This window comes from Martes martes (genome assembly GCF_963455335.1).
Source record: "Martes martes genome assembly, chromosome: 1".
NCBI lineage: Eukaryota > Metazoa > Chordata > Mammalia > Carnivora > Mustelidae > Martes > Martes martes.
Genome location: NC_137888.1, coordinates 214,116,204 through 214,139,565, shown reverse-complemented (window position 1 = coordinate 214,139,565; position 23,362 = coordinate 214,116,204). Strand labels below are relative to the sequence as shown.

Here is a 23,362-nt window from a genome sequence, read left to right as displayed (position 1 = left end):
CCCCAGGACGCCGTACTCGGTTACAACAGCTGGTGGGCTGGAACCAAAGGGGTTCTGGTCTGGACCGTGACCGCAGAGCCGGGCAGCCCTGGGTGACAGGGACCTGCAGCCGCTGCAGCTTCCTGGAGGCTCGGGGTGGGGGTGGGGGGCGGGGGGCAAGGCCTTGGCCTCCAGAGGGCCTAGGGGAGAAAGGCAGGCAGGGCCTCAGCGTGGCCCCTGCCCCAGCATCCTCCCAGCGCCCGGTCCCCAGGGGGTACCAGCCACGCCCACCTCAGGACCCAGCTCGCCTGCCAGGACACACACCCCCTGCGAGAGCTGGGAGATGTTCCACCAAGCCAGCTGGTGTGAGGTGTGTGTCCCACCTGCCGGAACGTTCGGGGGAACAGTGGAGGAAGGCTTGGGTTAGGGCCGCATCACTCCAAATCCAAGTCATGAAAATAAGGGTAGCTTCTGGTTTGTTCTGAAACCTCACATGAGAAGTCATTCTGACCGGGCGCCTGGGTGGCTCAGTGGGTTAAACGTCTGCCTTCAGCTCAGGTCATGATCCCAGAGTCCTGGGATCGAGCCCCGCATCGGGCTCTCTGCTCAGCGGGAATCCTGCTTCCCCCCCTCTCTCTCCCTGCCTCTCTGCCTACTTGTGATCTCTGTCAAATAAATAAACAAAATATTTAAAAAAAAAACAAAACAGAAGTCATTCTGACAAAAATGTGCAAGAGTGTCCTCAGCTTATCTGCGTGCTCTAAACTCTGGCGTGGGGCTGTTTCCCTTTCCAGGCCCCGCATCCTTCACGGTCATGGCCTCTCCCGCCCTCCAGGCTGTGGGGTCCTGACCAAGTGCTCCCTGGGTGATGCAGACACTTGTCCCGACCCCAGATGACAGAGAGAAGCGCACGGAGCACTGACAGGTCCCATTGAGTTCTATGTGAGGATCTGCCCAAACGCTGGGGGGTGGGTGGGGGAGTGGCCGGGTCGGAGGTCGAGTCCTCCAGATGACCACCCAACAGAGCTCTCTGTTCTGGAAACCCTCATGGGACCTTCTGCTCAAAGGAGCTCATCAGCACGGCCGCCAAGAGTGGAGACGGGGGAGGCCGGGCTCACCGCTCCTGAGACCAAGGCTCAGGCAGTGCCTTGTTGGGTTCGGCTGGCCACGGAGAGTACCTGCCCTCGGAAAGGGGGTAGTGGCCTTGCTGATGCCACCCAACCGTCCACCCACGTCTAACACCTCCCCCGGCCCCTCCTCTCCTCGACCCAGAAGCTTCTCCCGGGCACCCTGGCCACTCTCACCTTGCCCTGGCCATCAGTCTGAAACTCGGCCAGCTTCAAGGCGATCTTGGGATTCTTGCTGCCTGCAGAAATGAGAAGGAGGTGAGTCCGCCAGGCGTCGCCCACGAGCGCTCAGAGCAGGTGTCTGGGGTGGAGGTGCAGGGCGGTGCCCCAGCAAGGCCACCAAGCCCGTGTGCAAGGGAGGGGTAGAAAGGGACTGGGTGTCCAAAGGTCCCTACGTGGGTGCGTGAGTCACCCCTCTCGTCCAGGCACAAAGTCCCTCAGGCAGGCCCCTCTGACTTTGGACCTGGACCTTGTTCCCGACAGTGCTATGATAACTGTCTTTCCCACTTAAGAACATGAGACTGTGCAGGGGTGGGGAAGGTGGGTTGTGCAGGGACAGGGACATAAGGAGCGCGCCTCCCTGCCTCGGAGAGCTTGACAGTTGGTGGCCGAGACAGGACACAACTGCAACAGAAGCATCAATGACGCAGAAATGTGCCTGTCCCCCACGAGCTGTCGGGAGGCAGGTGACTGGCTGGCTGGGATGACCAAACGGCACTTTCCAGAGATGCGCCGGGGCCAGGCTCCAGCTGTTTCTGTGGCTAGTCCCAAGACTGGCCCACATGGCCCCAGCGCCTGGCCGGGGGCATCTGAGCGTCAGCTCTCCCATTGGCCCCGTGGTGGGAGGGGGCACGGGAAAGCTGCCATCTCCCACTTATAGCAGTGGGTGCAGACGCCACTGGAAGGCTCTATTGGGCACGACACGTAACAAGTGCTTGCCGCATACTTCCGGGGAGGTCAAAACCAACCTGAACCTGGCCCGTGTGTGTGCTGTGTGCAAATCACTAAGCAATTTTAAAGAACTGAAAGAATGTTTAAGGGGTAGCTGTTTCCTGAAGAAATTGGGATTTTGGGCCTCTTGAGAAACGGGGCAGACTTGAATCTGTGTTCTCACGATGTGACAAGGGTCTGACATGACCTTGGATGGGGCCTGCACTGCGCCCCCATCCCCGGGTCTCCTGAGCCCCGAGGCAGAGAGCGGGTACCATCCATCGTGGCCCTGGTCCTGGCATTGTTCTCGACCCCACCTGCTTCTCTGGGTCCTGTGGGGCATCCCGGTCGGAGCATGCCTCCTCTGCGAGGCTCAGACTGCTGCCCCCGCCCTCACCTGTCCTGGGGTATCGGTAGGAGTCCGTCTTCCTTTCTTCTAGCGCGGGTGAAGGCACGTGGATGATCTCCACCTCGGACTCATCAACCTCCTCGTACAGGATCCGGAGCGTCTTGCAGCCGTCTGAACCTGGGAAGGGGTAGCAGAGGCTGCCGGGGGTGCCCCGCACCGTGGCTGCCGCCCCCCGCCCTCCTCCTCCACCCTCGGGCCACTCAGCTCCACCACGGCAGGGCCCAGACCGAGACCATGAGGCTTAGGGCTAGGACCCCGGGTCCCCGGCTTACTAGACCATAACCCCTGTCACGTCTCATCCAGGGGCCCGTTTCCTGACCCTGACAAGGGGGATGACAAGGGAGCCGGTACCAGCACACAGTGTCATGGGAGGTGGCCCTACGGGGGTCTTAAGGGCTGAACCACGTCCACACTGAAGTCCTGTGCTGGGAGCCCCCAGAACGTCAGAATGGGGCTGGACTGGGGGACGGGGCTTTAGAGAGGCGACCAAGTTAAGACGAGGTTGTCAGGATGGCCCCGGACCAACGGGACTGGAGACCTCGTAACAAGGGATGAGGCCACAGACACGCAGAGGGACGAGCATGTAGGGACGCGGGGAAAAGACAGCCGTGTGCTCACCAAGCAGGGCGGCCTCGGGGGCAGCCCGCCCTGCCCATGCCCTGACACCCAGCCCCGCCCCCTCCAGGACGGCGACAGTAAAGGCTACTGCTGAGCTAGCCCAGCCGTGCGGCTTTGCTCCGGCAGCCCGCGCAGGGCAGCACGTGGGGCGCGGCCCCAGAAGGCTTAGGATAAAAACCATGACAAATAGCACATGAATCATGGGGTGGTGACAGCTCAGACTGGAATGCAGGCCTGGGTGCTGACGTCACGGGGAGGGAGCCCGTGGCCATTCCTTCTGAGGCTGTGGCAAAGGGTCCCCGTCTACAGTTCCCAGTACCCTCACCTACGACTCCCAATGGATGGACCACGGATGCCTCCAGAACCAGTGGCCCGACCCCACCCAGTGGAGCCCCAGACGGGCTGCAGGGCTGGCCTGAGGCCACGTGGTCTGGGAACAGCCGCTCAAAGCCAGCGCCCAGGATTCTTTGTCGGCTCCGCAGGGCGGATTCTTGGCCCTCAAACTCACGCACTCTTGTGTTGCCGTGACCTAAGAAAAGCCCTGTTCCTCCATATAAGAGAGAACAGGGGCTGTGAGGTCTGGCAGAGGGACATCGGGGGGGGGGGCTGATGGCTATAGCATTTGAGGGGCTCCCTTAAAAGCGTTTTTGAGCTCCGCCAGCAGAGCAGAGAGGACCTGTGAGACCATCGAGGCCAGTGGATCTCAGCTAGGGGCCGTCCTGCGTGGTTGTCGCAGGACACTGAACTCGAGTGACACGTCAGGTAGAGGCCAGGGACGCTGCTCAACACGCCACAGTGGCCCGGACGGCCCTGGTGACAGAAGCGCGAGGGAGACAGCCTGCTCTTGGCCAGTGCCCTCGCCTCACTGCCCAGGAGAAAGCGGTATCAGGCTTCCGGCCCGCAGGGAGTCACGGGCTGAATGACCAAGCGCAGGGCCCTTGTTCCAGAGGCGCGGACCACAGGGGTGCGTGATGACCGCGGGCCAGCCGCAAAGAGAGGGCACGGCGTTGGCCCCATTAGCGGCGAGCCCGCCCGGCTCCCCGCGGCCTCTGCGCACCTCTGGTGCCTCTCTGACGCCAGCGACCCCTCCTTTTCCTGGGAGCCGACTTCAATTTGTGTGGTGGTGGCTGCTTTCCAGCACGGGATTCAGTGTCTTGCTTCTACTGACGCTTAGGACTGTGAAGTCTTCCTTTTCAGTCAGCGTAAGGATGAGGTGAGCTGAACCCAGGGCAGCAGAGTGTGGCGGACAGGGCTCTGTCACGGCCGTGCGCCCCACTGAACCTCCCTGAGGCTCCAAGGCCACGGAGAAGTCAATCAGCAGCACCCCCGGGTCTGACGCCACTGGCACACATCCCAGAAACGGGTCCGCCACCCTCAGAAGACGGGTCTTGCTTGACTGAATACCAGTAGCGAGACAGCCCCACAGTGCGTGGACAGAGAAAGAGAGACACCAGGACCCGTGATCTGGCTTCCTTCAGAAGCTGTTGGCAAAACCCATCAAGACTGAAGCCGCGTGCAGCTTGGGCTCAGCTCTCTCACTGCTCGACCTCTCTCACTGGCAGGATTTGGGATCCTTGGCACAGCTGACACTGGGGGCCAGATCAGTCTCGGTGGGCAGGGCTGACCTGGCCACTGTAGGACGCTGAGCAGCAGCCCCGGTCCCTCTCTACTCGAAACCCACAGCCCCCGGGCAGGACAATGACAGACGTCACCAGACGCCACCCAGCGTCTCCTGGAAGCAGAACTGTGCCTGGTTAAGAACCACTGAGAGGGGCGCCTGGGTGGCTCAGTGGGTTAAAGCCTCTGCCTTCAGCTCAGGTCATGATCCCGGGGTCCTGGGATCAAGCCCCGCGTGGGGCTCTCTGCTCAGCAGGGAGCCTGCTTCCTCCTCTGTCTCTCTGCCTGCCTCTCTGCCTACTTGTGATCTGTCTGTCAAATAAATAAATAAAATCTTTAAAAAATAAAAAAAAAAATAAAAAATAAAATAAAAAAAAAGAACCACTGAGAACCTCCCAGAAGGTCAGGAGAGATACACCAAGATGTTCACTGTGGCGCTGTTCAGAACACAAAGCAAAGGGAAAACCAAAACCTCGAAACAACCGAAGGGTCTGTCCATGTAGAACTAATTTAAACCTACAGTGGCCCATCCATGCCCCAGGGACAGTTACTGTCATGCTAGTCCCCAGTGTGCAGACTGCAATGCCCCCCAAATTCAAATGTCAAATCCTATCCCAAGGTGATGAGCCACTCGGGGCCGTGGGGTCCGATCGGAGCAGTGCAAATGGCCTGGGATGCTAACACTGCTAGGAAGGCAGCTGAAGTTTGTTTCAGGCGACAAGAGCAGAGAACAGACAAGCAGGCGGACAGAGAAGTAGGTGCCTACCCTCCCAGGAGGCCGTAGGGCACCACCAGTAGCCAGTGAACCGGTCGAATTCTTCCTGGATGACAAAGGTGGCCACGCCTGCAGACCTGGGGTCGTCGAGGACGCTGGGCGAGCCTGGATGGGGAGGGAGACACATGGGGTAAGGAACACAGGGCAGAGCAGGCCTTTGCCCCCAAGCACTGTGGACGTTTGGGGCCGCAACATCCTACAGGTGAGGGCGTCAGGCACACTGAGGGGTTGACCTGCGTCCCCAGCCCCCACCCACTAGATGCCAGAAGCGTCCTCAACCAGCCGGGACAGCTAACGTCGTCTCTGGACGTGGCCAGCGTCCAAGCTGCCTGGGTTGAGCAGGTTTGGTTTAGAGAGAGGGCGCTGGGGCTGTGGGGGCAGGACGGGGGCCAAGTGACCGGAGGCCCCAGCCAGCGCAGAGCCCCAGACATGTGTGCTGGAGGATGAGGTCCCTCCTGGGGAGCAGGGGGTGAGGGGAAAACCCAGGGAGCACGTGAGGTCTGAGCCGGACCGGGCGGAGTCAAACAGGAGGGAGGAGGCGGGAGGGCCCGAGTGAGCAGAGAGGCAGAACAAGCGCCTGGTGGGGGCCACAGGCCACTGGGACCGACTGCCGCAGAGGAAGCCACAAGCCAAGCAGGCGGGCTTCCCGCGGGGCCAGGGCGGGCCGCAGCAGGACCACACAGGAGGGCGAACTGGGCCGGCAGCGTCCATGCTGCTTGGGGCACGGGGATGATGGATGGGAATGGGGGCCGCTCTAGGACCTGTGCCGGTGGCCATGACGGCCATCCACACGGGTGCTCTGGGTCCCGGCCACCTCCCCCACCCTGGCCAGGAGCGCGCCGCCCCCCACCCGGCCTCACCTCTGTGGCAGAAGGTGAGCCGCCGCTCCTCGCCTGTCTCGATGTTGGCCACCCACAGGTCATTGCTGTTGATGAAGGAGAGGAAGGCGGGGTCGGCGGGGCAGATCTTGGGGTCCATCCGGGGCCCGGTGCATTGGGTCTTGATTTCCAGGGGCTTCATGGGGGACACCTGGGGACACAGAGGCCTGGCTCAGGGGAACAGGAGGTTGCCCAGCCCCCTGACCCCGCCTGCGGCCAGCGGCCAGGGCTCACCATGAAGCCGTTCTTGCCCCCGTCCCGGCAGTGGAAGAGGCTGTTGCTGGCCTGGAAGAGGAAGAGGCCGCTCTCGCTGTGGAAGTCGTAGGAAGTGATGCCGAAGACCCCCAGGCGCTTCCGCTCCCGAAGGAGCTCCTCCTCCCGAGAGTAGACCCCGTGGTGGGGCGTGGCCTGGGGACACACAGGACAGCGCTGCGTCAGCCAGGGACCCCAGCATCCCGGCCGTAGATCCTCTGGCCTGGGCATTCCTGGGAGGAGTCTGCCAATGCCTGTGGTTCACGCCAGAGAGGGCCCAGACCTGGAGGCCATGAGGGTACTCAGCAGGTTGGGGTAATGAGGCAGACTGACTTCTGGGCTCACTGGCTCACTGGTGGGCTCTGGGCCCACCTCTAGCATTCCTCCACCCATGTCTGTCCCCAGAGCCTCTCCAAGACAGACAGAGCACTCCCCTACCCACCGGTACGGAGGGCCACCCAAGGGGTACTGTTTCCTGGTCCCCAGTGCCAAGCCCACAGACCCACTCCCTTCTGCCCACATCACCATCCTGTCCAGCCAGAACTTGCGGTGAACCCACCCACTGGCACCTGTTCCTGCTCTCTGCATGCGGGGAGCAGGGCAAATCCAGGACCACCTGCCCCCCCATACACCTAAGCCTGGGGGGGCCTAGCGAGGTAGACTACTGCGGACACCACACAGCCTCCCTGAGAATTCTGAACACGATGGGGAGGCGCGAGGAACGCTGACACCCAGAAACGTGTCTCTGAAAAGCAGAAGCCAGAGCACAACGAAGCCCATGCTTGGTCGGCCTGGGGCGGACCAGGGACAGGACAAGTGAGAGCTGTCATATGGGTGCAGAGAAATCCAGACTGCGCCTCCGCCCGCCCACCACCCTGGGCCATCACGGCTGCTCTCCCTACCAGAAAGAAGTCAACCTCCCCGGACACAAAGCATCCACGGCACTCCCCAGCCATCTCCCCCCCTCCCCCAAGCTAGCCGACTGCGGATGATGTTAATTATTAGCCCAGTTAAAGGACCTCAGTCTTTGGTGAGGCCTGGAAAAGGAAGAGATGCTTCTGGTGAGAGCTCTCGTGGGAGCGCCCGCTCTGGGCCTGCGGCGTGCGGGGAGGAGTCTGCCCCGGCCAAGGCAGTCCCCCCCGGCCCGGCACTGCCAGGCAGACTGCCCCCCACAAGGCCCGTGGAAACGACCGGCGGGGCCCAGGGTGGCTCACCTGGAAGTGATCCAGCATCTGCTTCCAGGACAGGAGCAGCAGGGCCTCTTTCCGGACCTTCCTGGGTATCTCTGAGTAGAGAAGCGAGTTCTCGCGGCTGCCATAAGGCATCCCTTGGGGAGGGGTGGGGGGAGAAAAACCAGAATGGGGGCCTTGCCCGGGACAAGAGGAGGGTCTTGGGCCAGGACCCTGGTTCCCCACGGCTGGGCCCGGCGGCACAGCCCTCCCCACGGACCCTCTGACCCCGGGTGCAAGTCTGTTCGTGACAGTAACGGGCCTTCTGCCTCTGAGATGTTTGCACAAGGACCCCGAGCGGAGTTACCGAGGCAGCAGTGTGCGAGAGAACAGAAGCGGGCCCCGTGGAGCCTGGCTCTCAAGGGCGAGGCTGCGGTCTCGGGTGTCCTCCTCCGGGAAAGGCTTTTGTGGGGGCCGAGAGCTGGCGCAGGTTAGAGGGACAGCGAGCGCGCACCGGGGAGCTGGGAAACGTGCGTCTGACCAGCACCTCTCTCTACGGCCGCGGAGCGGGGCGCTCTCCCAGGGGGGGACCCCCTCGTCGGCAGCACCTCGGTGGGGAAAACCACAGATGTCCCCAGACGCCACCCATGGACCTGACCCAACCTCGGACACGAGAACAGGAGCTGCCTGCAAAGATTCGTGCAAAGATTCTGCACGAATGCGGTGAGCAGGGAATGACGCCGTCACACGGTGCCTGAGAGTCACACGGTGCCCGAGACGTGTCACTCGGGAGAGGCCTGGGCCTAATTCGCCAGTAAGTGGCCATGTCTCGTGGTCCTCCCTCTCTCAGGTGTGTCTTGTTGACACAGGCGCTGTCGTATCTTTAGCGGCAAATAAAAGAAGGCCCATCTCCCAGCTGGTGGCGTCGCGGGCTTGAGGGAGATGATGGAGGACGGAGGGCTGTCGTTCACGGGCGAGCCGCAGACCGAGGGAGCAGGTCCCGAGCCTCTCCGGGAGGAAGGCCACGTGAGGCCAGCCTCTCTTCAGGACCGCCACCTCGCCCACACTCTCGCGCTCCGAGTGGGGGCCGGGGAGGCCCCAAGCTCGGCGCCCCCAGGGCCAGAGCCTGACCGATGACGTCTGCTCCCATGATGGTGAGCTCGACGGGCAGCTTCTCCACGCAGCAAGCCGCGTGGCGTCCCCACTCCTGACACAACTGGCACGTGAAGTATAATCGGAGAAAGAATGTATTGAAGGGAAAATACAAGATTAATACAATTTCCTTTGGAAACCGATTCAGGGAAGATGCAGAGGTTACGCAGACGTGTGGGTGGGCAATGCTCACAATCCCCCGTCGAGGGACCCCGGACACAGGATGGTCCCCTTCCCCCATCCCCAGCTGGAGGCGCAGGCGCGTGATGCCACCCATCCAGGCCGCCCACGAGGCGTCCTTCCCTCTCCAGTTCGCACGACTAGTGGGGACGAGAATCACGCGCTGTGTGACCCTGTTTGCGTGCATTGCCCAGAACAGGCAACTCCGGGGAGAGAGGACGTGGACTCATGGTTGCAGGAGATGGGCAGGCAGAGGGGAGCAATGCCTCACGGGTCCCGAGTTTCTTTCTGGGGTGATGGAATGTTCTGGAATTAGGCAGTGGTGACGGTATGAGAAACCACTGAGTGGTCTGCTTTTAACAAAGTGAGCTTTAGGCCCCGTGAATCAGACCTCATGAGACAGAGTAGTCCCGGAGCAGCGTGCAAGGCTGGGAGACAGCAGCTGGCAGTCGGCAACCAGCAGCAGGAGCTCTGGACACCCCCTGCCCCCGGGGCTCTCGGGGAGAGCCAGAGCTGTCCAAACAGGAAGTCAACAGTGCAGCCTTGCCAAGGACATCGGAGCCACCGCCTCTGCCCAGTGGCTTAATAAGTGATGGCACCAGATGGCACATGCCAGCACATTCCGTGTGTCGTAACGGTGACGCTGGGTGTACAAGCCTCGGGTCTGACTTCTGCTGGCCCTGCCTGACAGGGCCCCGGCCCCCAATATCCACCAGGGTGGCGGGTGGCCCAGGGCCACACAAGCTCCATTTCCGTCACCATGCACCGTGGCCTCAGGAACCAGCCTGATGGACATGTGACTCACGCTGCGCCCGGGCTCTCCTCTAGGTCACAAGGACACGAGAGGCCTCTCTTCCTTCTCAGGGACTCCCCGAGCTGTCCCTGAGTCCTCTGTCCTACACGAGACACCATTTGCAGGGGGACTAACCGACCCACGTGGAGCAGGGGAGCCACCACCACCCCGTCTTCCTGGCGACAGAAGTCCTTCTCTGTTCATTTCCTTTGCGTTGGGCCTCATCGCACACGTCTGGAAGAGCCTTCCCAGAGCCCGGGCTGGCGGGCTCCGCACAGAACAGCGAGCTGGTGCCTGCTGAGAAGGCAGGGGCTGCCAGGGGCAGCACAGGGTGCAGGCTGCGCGTCTCAGGGCACCCTGAAGGTACTGAGGGACACGGCCGGAGCAGCTCAAGGGTGACCAATGTCACCTGAAAGAGGCAGGATGGCTCCGAGATGTCCTAGGAAGGTTCTGGGGTCTCAGCCAAGCCCACGGCCCTCCCCCACCCAGTGTGGCAGGCCTCCCGCAGTCTGCAGGGACCCACTCACCCCAACCCCCCCCCCACACACACACAGACTGCAGACAGTCTGCTCTACGCTGAACCCATCCGGTTCCCTCCCCACGACGTTCGGAAGGAGCTCATCCGTCTCTGCTGGTGGCTGCAGCCCAGCAGGAGGCAAGCAGGCAGCAAGGGGGGTGTGTGGACAGGAGCACGTACCGAGCAGATGCCCACGCGGCTCCAAGGTTCTCGGGGCCGGGACACGAGGCCCGGGGTGGGGGCTCCCTGGCACTCCCTGTGTCTTTCCTATGAGGTGCCCCCAGTGGCTCAAACTAGCTCAGAGGGCTTCTGTCCCTTTTAGCAGCTCTGCGGTTGGCTTGACAACGGCCCCCGAGTGCTCCGGTCCTCATTGCCAGAGCCTGGGACTACATTATGTCCTGCGGCGAGAGGGACCCCGCAGACGGGATGAAGCGGAGGGTCCGAGCTGGAGAGAGCGGCCTGGACGACCCAGCTGGGCCTGGCAAGGAATCACAAGTCCCCAGAAGGGAGCTGGGGGGTTTTCAGAGCCCGGCGGCCAAGATGACAGCAGTGCGGCCACGGGCCAAGGAGCGCGGGAGCCTCCAGAGCTCCGAAGAGGCAAGGAACCGATTCTCCCCCAGAGCCCCTGGGCGGAGCACGCTGTGGCCTTCCACACGCCTTGACTTGGGCCCCGACAAACCGATTTGGGGCTCCCGGTCTCCGGCACAGAAGCAGCAGCCACTGCGGCCCACGAGACCTGGCTGCGGCTGACCCTGGGAGCCACGCCCCCTCAGGTAATGACACGTGAAGCCCGCCCCGGCGGCGGCTCCCAGGCCAGAGCCGGCAAGCCCGTTCCTGGAACACGCGCGTCTTCGACTCTGGGGGCCACACAATGCCCGGACAGCCGTCACTCGCTGAGTCCTGTCCTAGCCCTCCTTTCCAAACTCCGTACCCGCCGGACCACCGTGTGGCCTCCACATGCCTCTCTACGAAGAGGGGCTGCGTCCACTCCGGGAAGGGGAGAGCCGGGCGGCGCCCACAGCGGTCACCGCCGGCGCCCCTGGCCAGGGTCAGCCCCCGGCAGAGGACAGCCTGCATTCACGACCGTGTGTCATCCCTCACCCAAACCCTGCCAGGAGCCAGGCCAGCACGAGGCCTCCCCGGTGCCCTGAAGCTCTTACCCAGCCGGCGGGGAACACAAACGCACCAACGATCACAGGTGGCGTGCAAAGGACCACAGCCGGGGCACACACCAGACAAGGACGTCAGCGGCCGGGGCACACGCCCGACAAGGATGTCAGCGGCCAGGGCACATGCCCGACGAGGATGTCACTAGCAGTCTGTGTGCTTGTGCCAGTATATAGGGCGGGGTGGCAACCGCGTGGCCAGCCACCCTCTGTTGTTAGCTCGCGGCATGCACAGTACACAACCATGGCACCCTTCTTTGAGCCTCAGGGCCCCTCTCAGCACCCCGGCCCAAGGCGAGTGTGCACTGGACTTACTGGTGACCCCAACGCTAGGAGTCGTTCACTGGCCCGGCCCAGCCGCCTGGAACTGGAGACAACCTCAGGGGCTCAGAGCCGCATCCAAGGCCTAACCATGGCCCTGCTGCAACCACGGGCCCGCCCCTGCTCCGCTCCCCTGCACGCCTGGCCCCGCGGGGCACCCTGCAGCAGACCTTCACCGTAAACGCAGGGCTCACCTAGGTAGTAGAGGCGGTGGGAGTGCGGGCTCGACTCGTCCGTCTTCTGCACGAACTGGAAGTCATGCGGGGCCTTGTTGACGATGAGGCCCGAGTTCTTGCGGCTGCCGTGGATAATGTTCCGGAGCCCGTCCCACGAGTGCTTCTGCACCTCGAAGCGGGACGCCGGGTCCTCCGTCTCCACCGCGTCACCCCGGTCGGACGCCGGTGCCCCGGTGGCCATCCTCTCCGTCCCCTCAGAATTCAGCGAGAAGCTAGAAGCAGGAGCGGACAGGATGGGAAGAGGATGATACGCAAGTTTCACTTACAAGCTGCCCCCTCATCAGACACTCCTGGTCCCCCCGCCCAAGACAAGCCCCACCCGTGTGCCACTTGCCCAGGCCCCCCTAAATATGGCCCAAATCATTCTGTCTCTTTCCAGTGACTACAAACGCTTCTAAGATCCAAGCTGCCCTCACCTCTGATTGTAACAGACCCAACACATTCAATGCAAATCTGATCCCATCGCCTAAAGTTCTTCCTTGGTTTTACCACGGCCCCTGGGGTAAAAACCAGTACTTGTCACGGGCTTCAAGGCTCTCTGCCCTCGGACCCCTGCCAGCCTCTCAAACCTCAACCCCCTTTATTAGTCCTCCAGCCAAAAACAGCCTTGCCTCCACTCTGCAAACAGGGCAGACTCCTTCCTACCCCAGGGCCTTTGCATGTGCCACTTTTGCCCCAAACACTTTTCTCCTCTCTTTGCTTGACTAACTTCTAATCAGATCTCAGGGTAAGCATCTCTCGGGTCCTCAGAAACCTTTGAAGACCATCTGTGCCAAAGCTGGTCTCTCTAATAGTCTTTCACACATCGCACCCCAGCTCTGTCGCCCCTGCCCTCGGGGCATTTGTCCTAATGGTTGGTTGTTGATCTCTCGTCCCATTCATAGGAGTGTCCCCAAAGTCCACACGAGGGCCTGGCTCCCAGCAGGCATCCCACAGAGGACCGTGAAAGGACTCTCCTACATTAAGCCTGCTGGGAAACACTCACGGGCAGAGGACTGAGCATAAAGAACTGACCAGTAAAGCTTGTCACCCGCGCCATCCCACTGGGGGTCCAGCACGGCAAACCCTCGTGCCCCACCGGAGGGGCTCAGGGAAACAGGCGGCTGTGAGCAGGGAAAATGCGAACCCCAGGTGAGGGGTGGATGTCCTGCCCCTCTCTCCTCCAGCTCCCTGAGCAGCTGGGGCCAAGGCGCCCTCCCTCCCCTCTCCCACTCTTGCTGCTGAGCACATTTCTTGACCAGACTGGCCTGGCCAGGCAAATATTTGTCTTAGGGAAATCTAAACACAGCCGGTGACCCGGTTATGGCAGAGCTGGGGTCTCCAGTGAGGCCAGCCAAAGCGAGCAGGGCAGCCTCCCTTTCCTCCGTGGGCAAAGAATGGTCGAAAGCCTTGCTGGATGCTGGGTCTCCTTGTGTTCCAGGATTAGCGGCTTTGCTTGGCGGGCAGAGTTTGGGGTTCCCCGGCCGGAAGTGGGAGTTGCTACTGCCAGACCCCGGGCAGGGACAGCACCGGTCAAGGGCTTTAGAGAAGCACCAGGCAGAGCTGTGCCCCCCCCCCCTTCACACGGGTGCCCTCCAGTTCCCAGAAGGCCTCGCCCCCTGCCAGGAAGAGTCCGCCACCGCCCCCCCCAACCCCGGCCCAGAGTCACCACAGCAGGAGAAAGGCCCCTGTGGGCTGCCACGAGAGGGAGCAGGAGAGAGACACTTCTGAGCACGGCCTCTGTGGGCCGATCTGCAGAGTCCCCTTTCCAGCCCGACCCTGTATCAGATGAGAGGCGGAAACGCCTCCCTTGCTCCGTCCCCCGTGGCCCAGCCAGCGCCGGGGCGGGGGCAGCAGAGCGAGCCGGGGCTTCTTGCCCCCCCAGCCACAAAAAAGCACACTCAGTCCAGTACTTCCTACGGTGGCTTTGAAGACACAGATCACAGGCCACTGGGGCTTTCAGGGCCCTCGGGTCAAATAAGGAGAGCCAAGGAAGACAGGAGACTCCCCGAGGGTCAAATGTGGTACGGTTTACCTCTAGGGCGGTGCAGGGCACGGGGAGTGCTAGGCAGAGGCCAGGACGGGCTGAGCACTCCGCAACCCGCACGGCCCGAGCGCTACTGGCAGCAAGCCCAGAAAACCGGGCCGGGGGACTCCTCTAGCCGGCCCAGGCCCCCTCCCCACCCCCGAAACTGCTGCCACAATCCAAGCCTTGCTCACAGCAGAAACACAGATCACAACCTCCAGGGCTCCCAAAAGGGACCCCATAAGCTAAGAGCCTGGCGGGAGCGCTCACACGATCACATGGCTAATCTCCACAGCGAAGAACAATTAAAAAAAAGGTCTTGCCTCCGATCACTGCAGAGAGTCCAAGGAGCAAAAATATGATCCAGGAGATGAGAAATGAAATGAAACATCGGAAGGAACTTCTAGGAATCTTCTAGCTGCGGCCAGGCGGCCTGAGCTCCCAGACAGGCCAAGGCTTGGTGCTACGCCCAGGTCCTCCACTCACCTCCCTCCTCCCCAGAAGAGAGAGAGACTGCAGAGGAGGTGGGGGAACGAGGAAGAGGTTAAGTAAATGCCGCCCTTCCCTTCCTAGGCCAGCCTATGCCGGGCTTCTCCACTCAAGAGTTTACACAGCTGGGGAAATGAAAGTGGATTCCGAGCCACTCGGGCCGGGTCCACCTCGTTTCCTTCTGCGGGTCAGGACACCTCGCACACCGCGGGGCCACCAGCACGCAGCCCGGGAGCTCTGGTGCGGTGACGGTCAAGGCCCCAGGGGAGTTCGGAGACCTATCAGCCGAAAGTGGGCACTCCAAGAGCCAGGACCGCACCCCCCACCCCCAGCCCGGCCCCGGGGCAGCCACCGGAGACCCAGGCGGGGCCTGAGACCAGGGCAGCAGTCAGAAAGCAAGAAGGAACTGCGCACTCTCCGTGCTGGCAGCATTCAGCCCACCGCAGAGTGATGCGACAGGAAGGAAGGCGGGCGCTGGGGAGGGGAGGGGCGGGGGCCTACCTAGCTCCAGGGAGGAAATGCCCGGGCAGCCCTGGGGACACGCGCTGAGCCCCCGTAGGTGGGGGTTCCCTGGGAACAGCAGGCCAGCCTCTGCCCTACCAGGGTTGCCCCGGGCACCTCATCGGCCCTCCGCAGTCACAACCAGTCGTACACAGACTCCACGTGCAGCCCCGCCTGTACCCGCCGGGGACCTGCCACACACAACAATGGGGACTCGGGTCTCCATCGCTAACTGGCCTCCTGATGTGTCTACTACCCACCAGACACTGGGAGCCTGCGTCTGGGGAACGAATCGCTGTGCTCAGCATCACCCCTGTCCTCCAGAACCTCTCGAATTCCCTTCCTGTCTCACGGCTTGCACTTGCTAAAAGGAAATGAACCCAGGAGGGGCAGAAACCGACAGTGAGGCAGGCCCGCTCCGCGGGGGACTTGCTACGGTCTTCCTCTCATGCGAGGCCCCAAGCACGGGATTCACCAAGTGCCTGAGCCTCACGGGCCCAATTATGATTACTTCTCACAACAACCTTGACGACTGAGCTCAGGGGTCATGCCGCATTTGGGAGGCTGCAAAGTAGGCTCAGGTCAAATGACCTGCCCAACGTCACCCCCACAGGGAAGCAGAAGGGACCCCACGTCTGTTGGACCCAAAACCCACATCCTAACCACCAGGCCAGTGGTTCTCAGCTGGGGCTGATCCTGCCCAAGGGGGCACCAGGCAATGTCTGGGGTGCTGCTAACATCAAGGGGTTTGGGGCCAGGGGTACTGCTCAACACCCTACAGAGAATGACTTGGGCCCTGTGACAGCAGTGACGGGCTGAGAAACCCTACAGCAGCCCACATGGCCTCCTCAAGCAAAACGGCCAGAGTCTTGGAGAAACGCAGAAAGGAAGGGGGTGGCAGGGCATGGCGGGTATCTTCCCAGACCTACGACATCGTCAGAAATTTGGGAACCTCTGAAACGTGCCCACAGATCAGGGCTTCCGAGGCCACACCCCTTACCTTCTCCAACCTTCTGTGTTCTCGTGGTCCAGGCGGAGCTTCTTAACCTTCCGCATCAACCACTCAGCTGACCTCAGGAGGGTGGGGGAGCCTGCGGGAAGAGAGACCCCAGGGCCGTAACTCCAGGCAGTCTGGGAATGCACACTCTCGGCCCTCCTCCCCTGCCCATTTCTCCGGAGACACCCAACGCCAAGGGCATTCTGATGAGGCCCTGCCCAGAAATTCGAGAGGGTGCCTGGCATTTGCCAGAAACCAGGATCTTTTCTGCCACGCAGGTGCAGTCCTCCCAAGGCGAGAAGTCCCTGAGAAGAGGGCGGTTTCAAATGACGCCAGGGACGGCATCCTTGGTGCTCACCAGAAACCGACTCATCCCTAGTTCCCCACTGTGGCCACTCTCTGATGGCCTTCCCGACCTCAGCTTCTTCCTTTGCCCTTGACCACAATCTCCAGCCACGCTGGCCTCGCTCTCCCCTACGTACTCGGACCCTTTCTCACCTTAGAGCCTTTGCCCTTGCCAGCCCTGCTGCCTGTGGTGCCCTCCCCTGCGTTCTGGATGACCTGTCCCCTCCTCTCCTCCACGCCTCAGTCTCACCCCCTCCGAGGTCTTCCCTGGCACCTGATCTAAAGTCGCTAACCCACGGGGCGCCTGGGTGGCTCAGTGGGTTAAGCCTCTGCCTTCGGCTCAGATCATGGTCTCAGGGTCCTGGGATCGGGCCCCGCATCGGGCTCTCTGCTCAGCAGAGAGCCTGCTTCCTCTCCCCGCCTGCCTCTGCCTACTTGCGATCTCTGTCTGTCAAATAAATAAATAAAATATTTTAAAAAAATAAATAAAGTCGCTAACCCCCACCCCACACACAACACCTGGTCCTTCTGTGGAGCACGGAAGCACTGAGTCTGGGACAGCGGTTCTCAAGGGGGACGGCTCTGCCCCTCCCCCGGCGACATCTGTCGTCACAACTGTAGGTGCTCCTGGCGCTCAGTGTGCCAAGGAGGAGGACTCTGCATTCTTTATTTGGGGGAAAAGTTGACTAAGATCCTCAGGCCATCACTAGGCACTAGCATAAATCTCTGATGGGTCAGACGTTACGACCGTGGCACCTGTGGGTCACCTCCTCGCTCCCTCCCACTTAGTTCACGGATCTCAATGGTGCAACACCCTAGGGCCTCAGTAAGTCAAATGATTATGGAATACAGAGTCTCTCGGGGGTCAACTGTTTCCCCTAACCCAGTGGGTCACAAACAGGGCCAGGAGCCATTTCCAGGCGTCACGACCAGGAGGCACGGTACCAGCTTGCAGGCCAGGGAGGGTAAGCATCACAGGGCACACAGGACACTCGCCTCCACTCCCCACTGCAAAGACGGCTGTGGGTGCTGAGGCTGAACCCCGGCTCTGGGAGAGTGAGCACTCTTCACTGGGATGTCAGCTCCGGGGTGGGGCAGAGGGGAGCAATCCTACATCTGTCCTGTCTCCTCTATTTCCCTGAGCCCAGAACCATGCCTGGCACACACGAAGCATTTTTGGCCAAATTATCGAGTCCCTGTCCTCCCCTGAATGCTGTCTGAAGTCAAAGGGAGCCCTGGTTTGGTCAGCAACCAAACCCCTTCTCGAGGAGGAGCCAGGCCCCCCGGTAGGCAGGTGCCCTGATGCTTCAAGAAGAAAGCAGCGCATGGCCCCAGGACAGAAACTGGAGGGGACAGATGAAGCCCAATGTCACCTTAAGCAGCACTGGTCTCACTCGCAGTCCTGTGGTGAAAAGAGGGGTCGCTGTTGTCAGAGATCGGGGTTCAAAGCCTGGCTCTACAACTTCTGGTCTCTGTGACCTTGAGAAGCTGCTTAACCTCTCAGTTAATTTAGGTTAAGTTTAACCTCTCCGTTAAATTGTGTCTCAATTTCCCCAGCTACTGAAGACATTACCTAGGCCAAGGGCTGCTGTCAGAGTTAAGTGCTCAAGTAAAATCCTAGATGCGGCAGAATCTAGATGTCGGCTAATCCTGTCAACGAAACAGGTCGCTGAAAATCCCAACACGGGGAGAATTGGACCAAAGCTCCTTTTAGAGCCAAGATCCCGGCAGCAGGCCCTGGGTTAGGTGTGGGGGGTGGGGGGGACACAGCCACACCTCCGCCTGATCTGGCTGCCCTGAGCATCCCCACGATTCTCCCACAATCTTCCAGTGGGTTCTTCCTGGGTAGCCGCTGGAGGGAGATGCTGGATGGAAAGAAAAGTCTCCAGCAAGGGCCCACAAAGCCACAGCCACTGGCCTGGGTCCCAGCCAACCGCCTGGGAGAGCAATGACCTCAGGGTTGTAGAAAACCACTTCCTGCAGCCTTCTGTATCCTGGAGCACGAAAATGAATCCCACCAGCCCACACACCAGCCATCATGGTCACCCCACCCCAGCACAACTGACCTTCTAGAGGGTCCAGAAAGCCTCCATTTCAGCTGCAGGCGTGGGACTCAGACCTGGACAGAACCAACGGGTCATTAACGCAGCAGGTTAATGGAGGGACTGGCTATCAACTCGCTCTCCTTGCACGCGGGAGTTCTGACCGGCGGGCCCAATCCCCTCTACCTGAACAGGTTCTAGAGATGCCTCACGGCCCTGCAGTGCTGTCTGCGTGCCCTGAGCTGCAGTCGGGAGAAAAGACCTCCCACCTGGCCCAGTTTTCCCGGGAATCAGCCAGGGACTACACCGCAGTGCACACCTCCAGGGCTTCAGTCCCAGCTCCTGGAAAGCGCGTTGGTTCTCGCCACCGGGACAAGTGACTTCCTCACGGCGGGGCGGGCGGGAGACGCCAGCAGTCGGGGGGGGGGGGCAAAGGGAACGGGGCACTTCTGATGGTTCCGCTGCAGCAAGGATGGGGAAGTGTCAAGGCTGGTCTAAAGCTGCGTGGGAAGACGGTGGGCGGCGGGACCCGGCCGGGAGGGAGGCTGAGAGAAGGGGCTGGCCCCTGTCGGGGTGTGGGCTGGGGGAGGCCAAGCGCCCGGGCGGGGTGCGGCGGTGCGGGCAGGAAGCAGGTCCAGGAGGCGGCCTCCGCTCTCTTACGGGGAACGTGTGTTTGCTTGGGGAGGGGACCTCCCGAACCCGCGGGTAAGGAGAGCGCGGCCGGTGCGGCCACTCCCGGAAGGGACCGCAGCCGGTGGCCTGGGCAGCGACCCGACGAGCGGGGACGCTGGGTCGGGGAGGGACGGAGAGGTGGCCCGGCCACCGCAGCAGGCGGGAGGGGAAGAAGGGCTGACGAGGGCCCCGGGTTGAGGGGAAACCGAGGCGGGGGCTGTCGGAACGGGGAGTCGGGTCCGCGGCAGGGCCGGGGTGCGGGGAGGCCGGGGCGGAGGGCACCCGAGAGGCGGGTCAATGGCGGGTCCACGGTCAGGGCTGAGGTGGGGCCGGTCGATGGCGGGTTCGGGGTCGCGGCCGAGGCCGGACGGGGCGTGCAGGCGCTGCTCACCGGGCTCGGGGCCGGCGCGGAGTGGCGGCCGGGCTCGGCAGGGCGTCCCGGAGCCGGAGGGGCCTCACACTAGAGGCTCCATGCCCGGGACTGCGGCCCCGGAAGTGGCGGGCGCGGGGGACAGCAGCGGCGGCGGGCACGGGGGAGCCGGCGGCTCGGGCCCCTTTGACCCGGAAGTTGAGCTGCCCAGGCGGCGGCCTACGATTGGCCAGCGCCCGGGCGGTACCAAGGGGCCCGCGGCGCTGGGGGGGAACGCGCCTGTTCTGCTCCTGCGGCCAGAGGCTTGGAATTTCCCTGGGGCGGCATCTTCCGGCGCGGGGAGGGACGCTGAAGAGGAACACCCCCGTGCAGTTTGGTATCATCCAACCAGACCCATAACACTTCTACTAATGCTGTTTGGAAAAAAAGCCAGGCGCCGGAGCGTTGGTGGTATAGTGGTTAGCATAGCTGCCTTCCAAGCAGTTGACCCGGGTTCGATTCCCGGCCAACGCAAGTCAAAGGGTTTGCTTTTTCTTGTACTTCCTTACCGCAACTTATTTAAATTTTGCTACTAAAGGCGCCCAATTGGAGCTTCTTTTTGAACTACCCTCAAGTAACTTTTAAAACGACAGGAGAAATTTAAAAACCACGGGACAGGAATAATCGGCGCCGCTTTACGCTGTTACCGCGAGGGAAAACGCAAGGGTGTTCCCGCCCGGGATCGAACCGGGGACCTTTCGCGTGTGAGGCGAACGTGATAACCGCTACACTACGGAAACCGGCGGGGGATGACGCCTCGGGGGCCTTAATAGAGCGCGCGGTTTCGAGGATTCCGGCTCCTCCGGAGCCCCGGGCCCTCCGACCGGGGCGGTGCGCGCTGGGTCTGTCCGAGATGCCCTGGGAGCGCCGCGCAGAACGCAGCGCTGGCTTGTCGGCATCTCAGACCAGCTTTGTTTTTTGTTTCTGGTTTTGTTTTTGTTTTTTGTTTTTTTTGTTTTTTTTTTTTTAAGCTAGGAGGAGGACAGGAGGATAAAGGCAAGAATTTAGGGTCACGCTGCTGTATAATCTGCCCCCAGCCCTCCACCCCAAGACCGGGGTTAGAGTGCGGGGAGCGAGGCAGTGGCTTCAGCGTCAGCCAAAAAAAAACCCTCAAGAATCAAGGTAAATGATATTTGAATGCCCGATACCAAGTTACCCTATGAGTGGCCGTGTAACTCCGTAACGAACAAGATATCAAAACTAGACATCGAGACGGGTTTGGGCCGCGCCTTGCCGAGAAGTCGTAATGGGGTCCGAGGCAAGTGCAAGAACGGGTCCCCCTCTATACCTGCTTTAGTGCATGTTTGATAGGCGATTCCCCCTACCCCGCAAGAGCATCTTCTGGGAAATATTGAAACTTAAAAGTAGGCGCGTTGTGATTCAAAACATGAAGAACTTTTTGTCATGTCACTTTTCTGCGTTTAATGGAACAAACACGTCGATCCCATTTCCAACGTTTACTTCTGGGAAATGATTAACCGTTGGAAGTTACGTAAGACCTGTGCGGAGAAGGCACACGTTTTTCGGGATGCCTCAGGGCCCGGTAGGGCAAGCACTCTCCCGGCCACAGGGCACAAAGACCCTTCTATACTCTTTTCCTGCTGCTGCTGTGACTTAAGACCACAGACAGCGGCTGCAAAAAAACACAAGCTTATTACATAGGGTTCTGGAAACGGGAGTCTAAACCCTGATCTGGAGTGACTAGAACCCAGATGTGGGCAGGGCTGGCACCGGGAGGCTCCAGGGCCAAGGGCTTACCCTGCCTTTCCCAGCCTCTGTGTCTGCGGGCGCCCCTCCTTCTTTGATTCGGACGTTCTTGCCTCTCTCTTGTATGTGACTCCATGAAGCCCCCCCACATATGCAAAATAAGCTCCCATCTTGGGATCCTTACTGCGTTTGCAAGGTCTCTTTCGCCGTGTGGGGGAGCATAGTCACAGGTTCTGGGGGTTAAGATGTGGCCTTTGCAGAGGTCATTATTCTTGTCTGCTTATTGGACATCGTTCCCTAACATCCTTTTTGATGGCAGTATAGTAGTCCATTCATTCGTTCATTCGTTCATTCAACAATGATTTACTGACCACCTACTATGCGAAGGGGGCAGCAGCAGTCCCAGCTGTCCTGGGGGTGGTGATGAGGGGGCTAATTTGAGGGGAACTTAGAACCTCCTTATGCTGCCCTGCCCACAGCTTCCAACCCTCCTCTCCAGATGCCTCCTCTGCCTCCCCTTCCCTCCCTCGTTGCCCAGGCTGGGCCCTTGGCCCTCTTCCCTCCACACCCGCATCCCTCCCAGGCCACCTCGTCCTCTTTCAGAGTTCAAACCCCATCTGTGCCTGGTGGACACCCATAGTCCTGACTCCCCCCGGGGCCTCCCCTGAGCTCCAGGCTGGGGTCCGGCTCATCCTCAGTATCTCCATGCAGGGCGTGGGGGGTGTCGTGGCCGTCCCAAACTTATCATGGTCCAAACTGAACTCCCTGCCTTTCCGGAATCTGCTTGCTATGGACTGAACATTGTGACCCCCAAATCCATATGTTGAAACCCACGCCCAGGGTGATGGTATTGGGGAGGTGGGACCTTGGGGCAGAGGTTAGGTCATGGGAATAGAGTCCCCATGAATGGCATGAGTGCCCTCATGAGAGAGGCCCCAGAGGGCTCCCTGCCCCTTCTGCCCTGTGAGCCCACGGGGAGAGGACAGTGGTCATTGCCCAGGAAGAGGCCCTCACCAGACGTGGAACCTGCCGGCGCTAATCTAAGACGTTGCTCCTTTCTCCATCCCCCGAATGAGCTGAGGACGTCTCCTTCTTTCCAGACGCTCAGCAGAACCTGGGAGCTGCCCCGGCCTCCTTGCTTCCCCACCCATATCCAATCACTCAACAAATCCAGTTAGCGCTGCTTTCAAAACACACCCAAAATCTGATCACTTCTTCCCGTGGATGGCCATCTCCCTGGTCCACCCCATCACCATTATCCTGTACCCGTCCCTTCTGCCCTGTGCCCTGGCTCACGGCCTCACCCTCACAGTCCATCCTCCCCGTGGCGGCCACCTGTGAGCGCCCATGAGCACCTGAGTCAGGTCCTGTCCTCCTCTGCCCACAGCCCGCCAGGGCTCCCACCTTCCTGGGGTAAAAGTGGAAATTGTCCCTGAGGCCCCCACAGACCCTGCAGAAAGACCTGTGCTGGTCGGTCCCCTCGCTGCCCTCACTTCTTTCCCCTTCGTCCAGCCTGCTCCAGCCACACAGGCCTCCTCACTGGTCCCTCCAACTGCCAGGCAGGGCCCTGCCCCAGGACCTTTGCACAGGCTGTGCCTTCTGGCACAGGCATTTTCAGGGCTCACTACCTCCCCTCCTTCAACTCTTTTTTTTTTTTTAATATTTTATTTATTTGACAGACAGAGATCACAAGTAAGTAGAGAGGCAGGCAGAGAGAAAGGAAGCCTGATACGGGGCTCGATCCCAGGACCCTGGGATCATGACCTGAGCCGAAGGCAGAGACCTTAACCCACTGAGCCACCCAGGCGGCCCCCCTCCTTCAATTCTTGATTTCAATGTTACCTCCTCGGAGACAACTTCCCTGAGTTCCCCCGAACTCGGCACCCACAAATTGAGTGTCTGTCACTTCGTCGTGTTCTTTCAGTGACTTATTCATCTCTGAAAAAATCCCATTTGTGGATTTGTTTGCTTGTCTGTCTTCTGTCTCCTCCACTGGAATATGAACTCCACCAGGTTTTGTGGGCTTTGCTTGCTTGTTGATTTGTTTGAATCTGTTTTGTTACGTGTTACTGTGGG

General features: G+C 60.9%; 1 protein-coding gene and 1 pseudogene across 4 annotated transcripts in view; both read right to left on the bottom strand.

Annotated features, from left to right (window-relative positions):
- The window catches only part of DPP9 (dipeptidyl peptidase 9), a 39,364-nt gene extending 19,665 nt beyond the window's left edge, over positions 1-19,699 (bottom strand). For all 3 annotated transcript variants that reach the window (XM_080799444.1, XM_080799445.1, XM_080799446.1), the window contains exons 1-10: positions 19,562-19,699; positions 18,523-18,575; positions 16,115-16,205; positions 12,078-12,331; positions 7,800-7,912; positions 6,568-6,741; positions 6,316-6,484; positions 5,447-5,560; positions 2,434-2,562; positions 1,284-1,345 (exon numbers count right to left, since the gene is read on the bottom strand). In XM_080799444.1, coding sequence (XP_080655570.1) covers positions 1,284-1,345; positions 2,434-2,562; positions 5,447-5,560; positions 6,316-6,484; positions 6,568-6,741; positions 7,800-7,912; positions 12,078-12,331; positions 16,115-16,170 — 1,071 coding nt within the window. In that variant the 5' untranslated portion in view covers positions 16,171-16,205; positions 18,523-18,575; positions 19,562-19,699. The remainder of the gene's footprint in view (positions 1-1,283; positions 1,346-2,433; positions 2,563-5,446; positions 5,561-6,315; positions 6,485-6,567; positions 6,742-7,799; positions 7,913-12,077; positions 12,332-16,114; positions 16,206-18,522; positions 18,576-19,561) is intronic.
- Positions 19,558-20,055, bottom strand: LOC308354859 (annotated as a pseudogene). The gene has a single exon. The product of its transcript is annotated as an uncharacterized misc_RNA (transcript).
- Between the last annotated feature and the right edge of the window lie 3,307 nt (positions 20,056-23,362).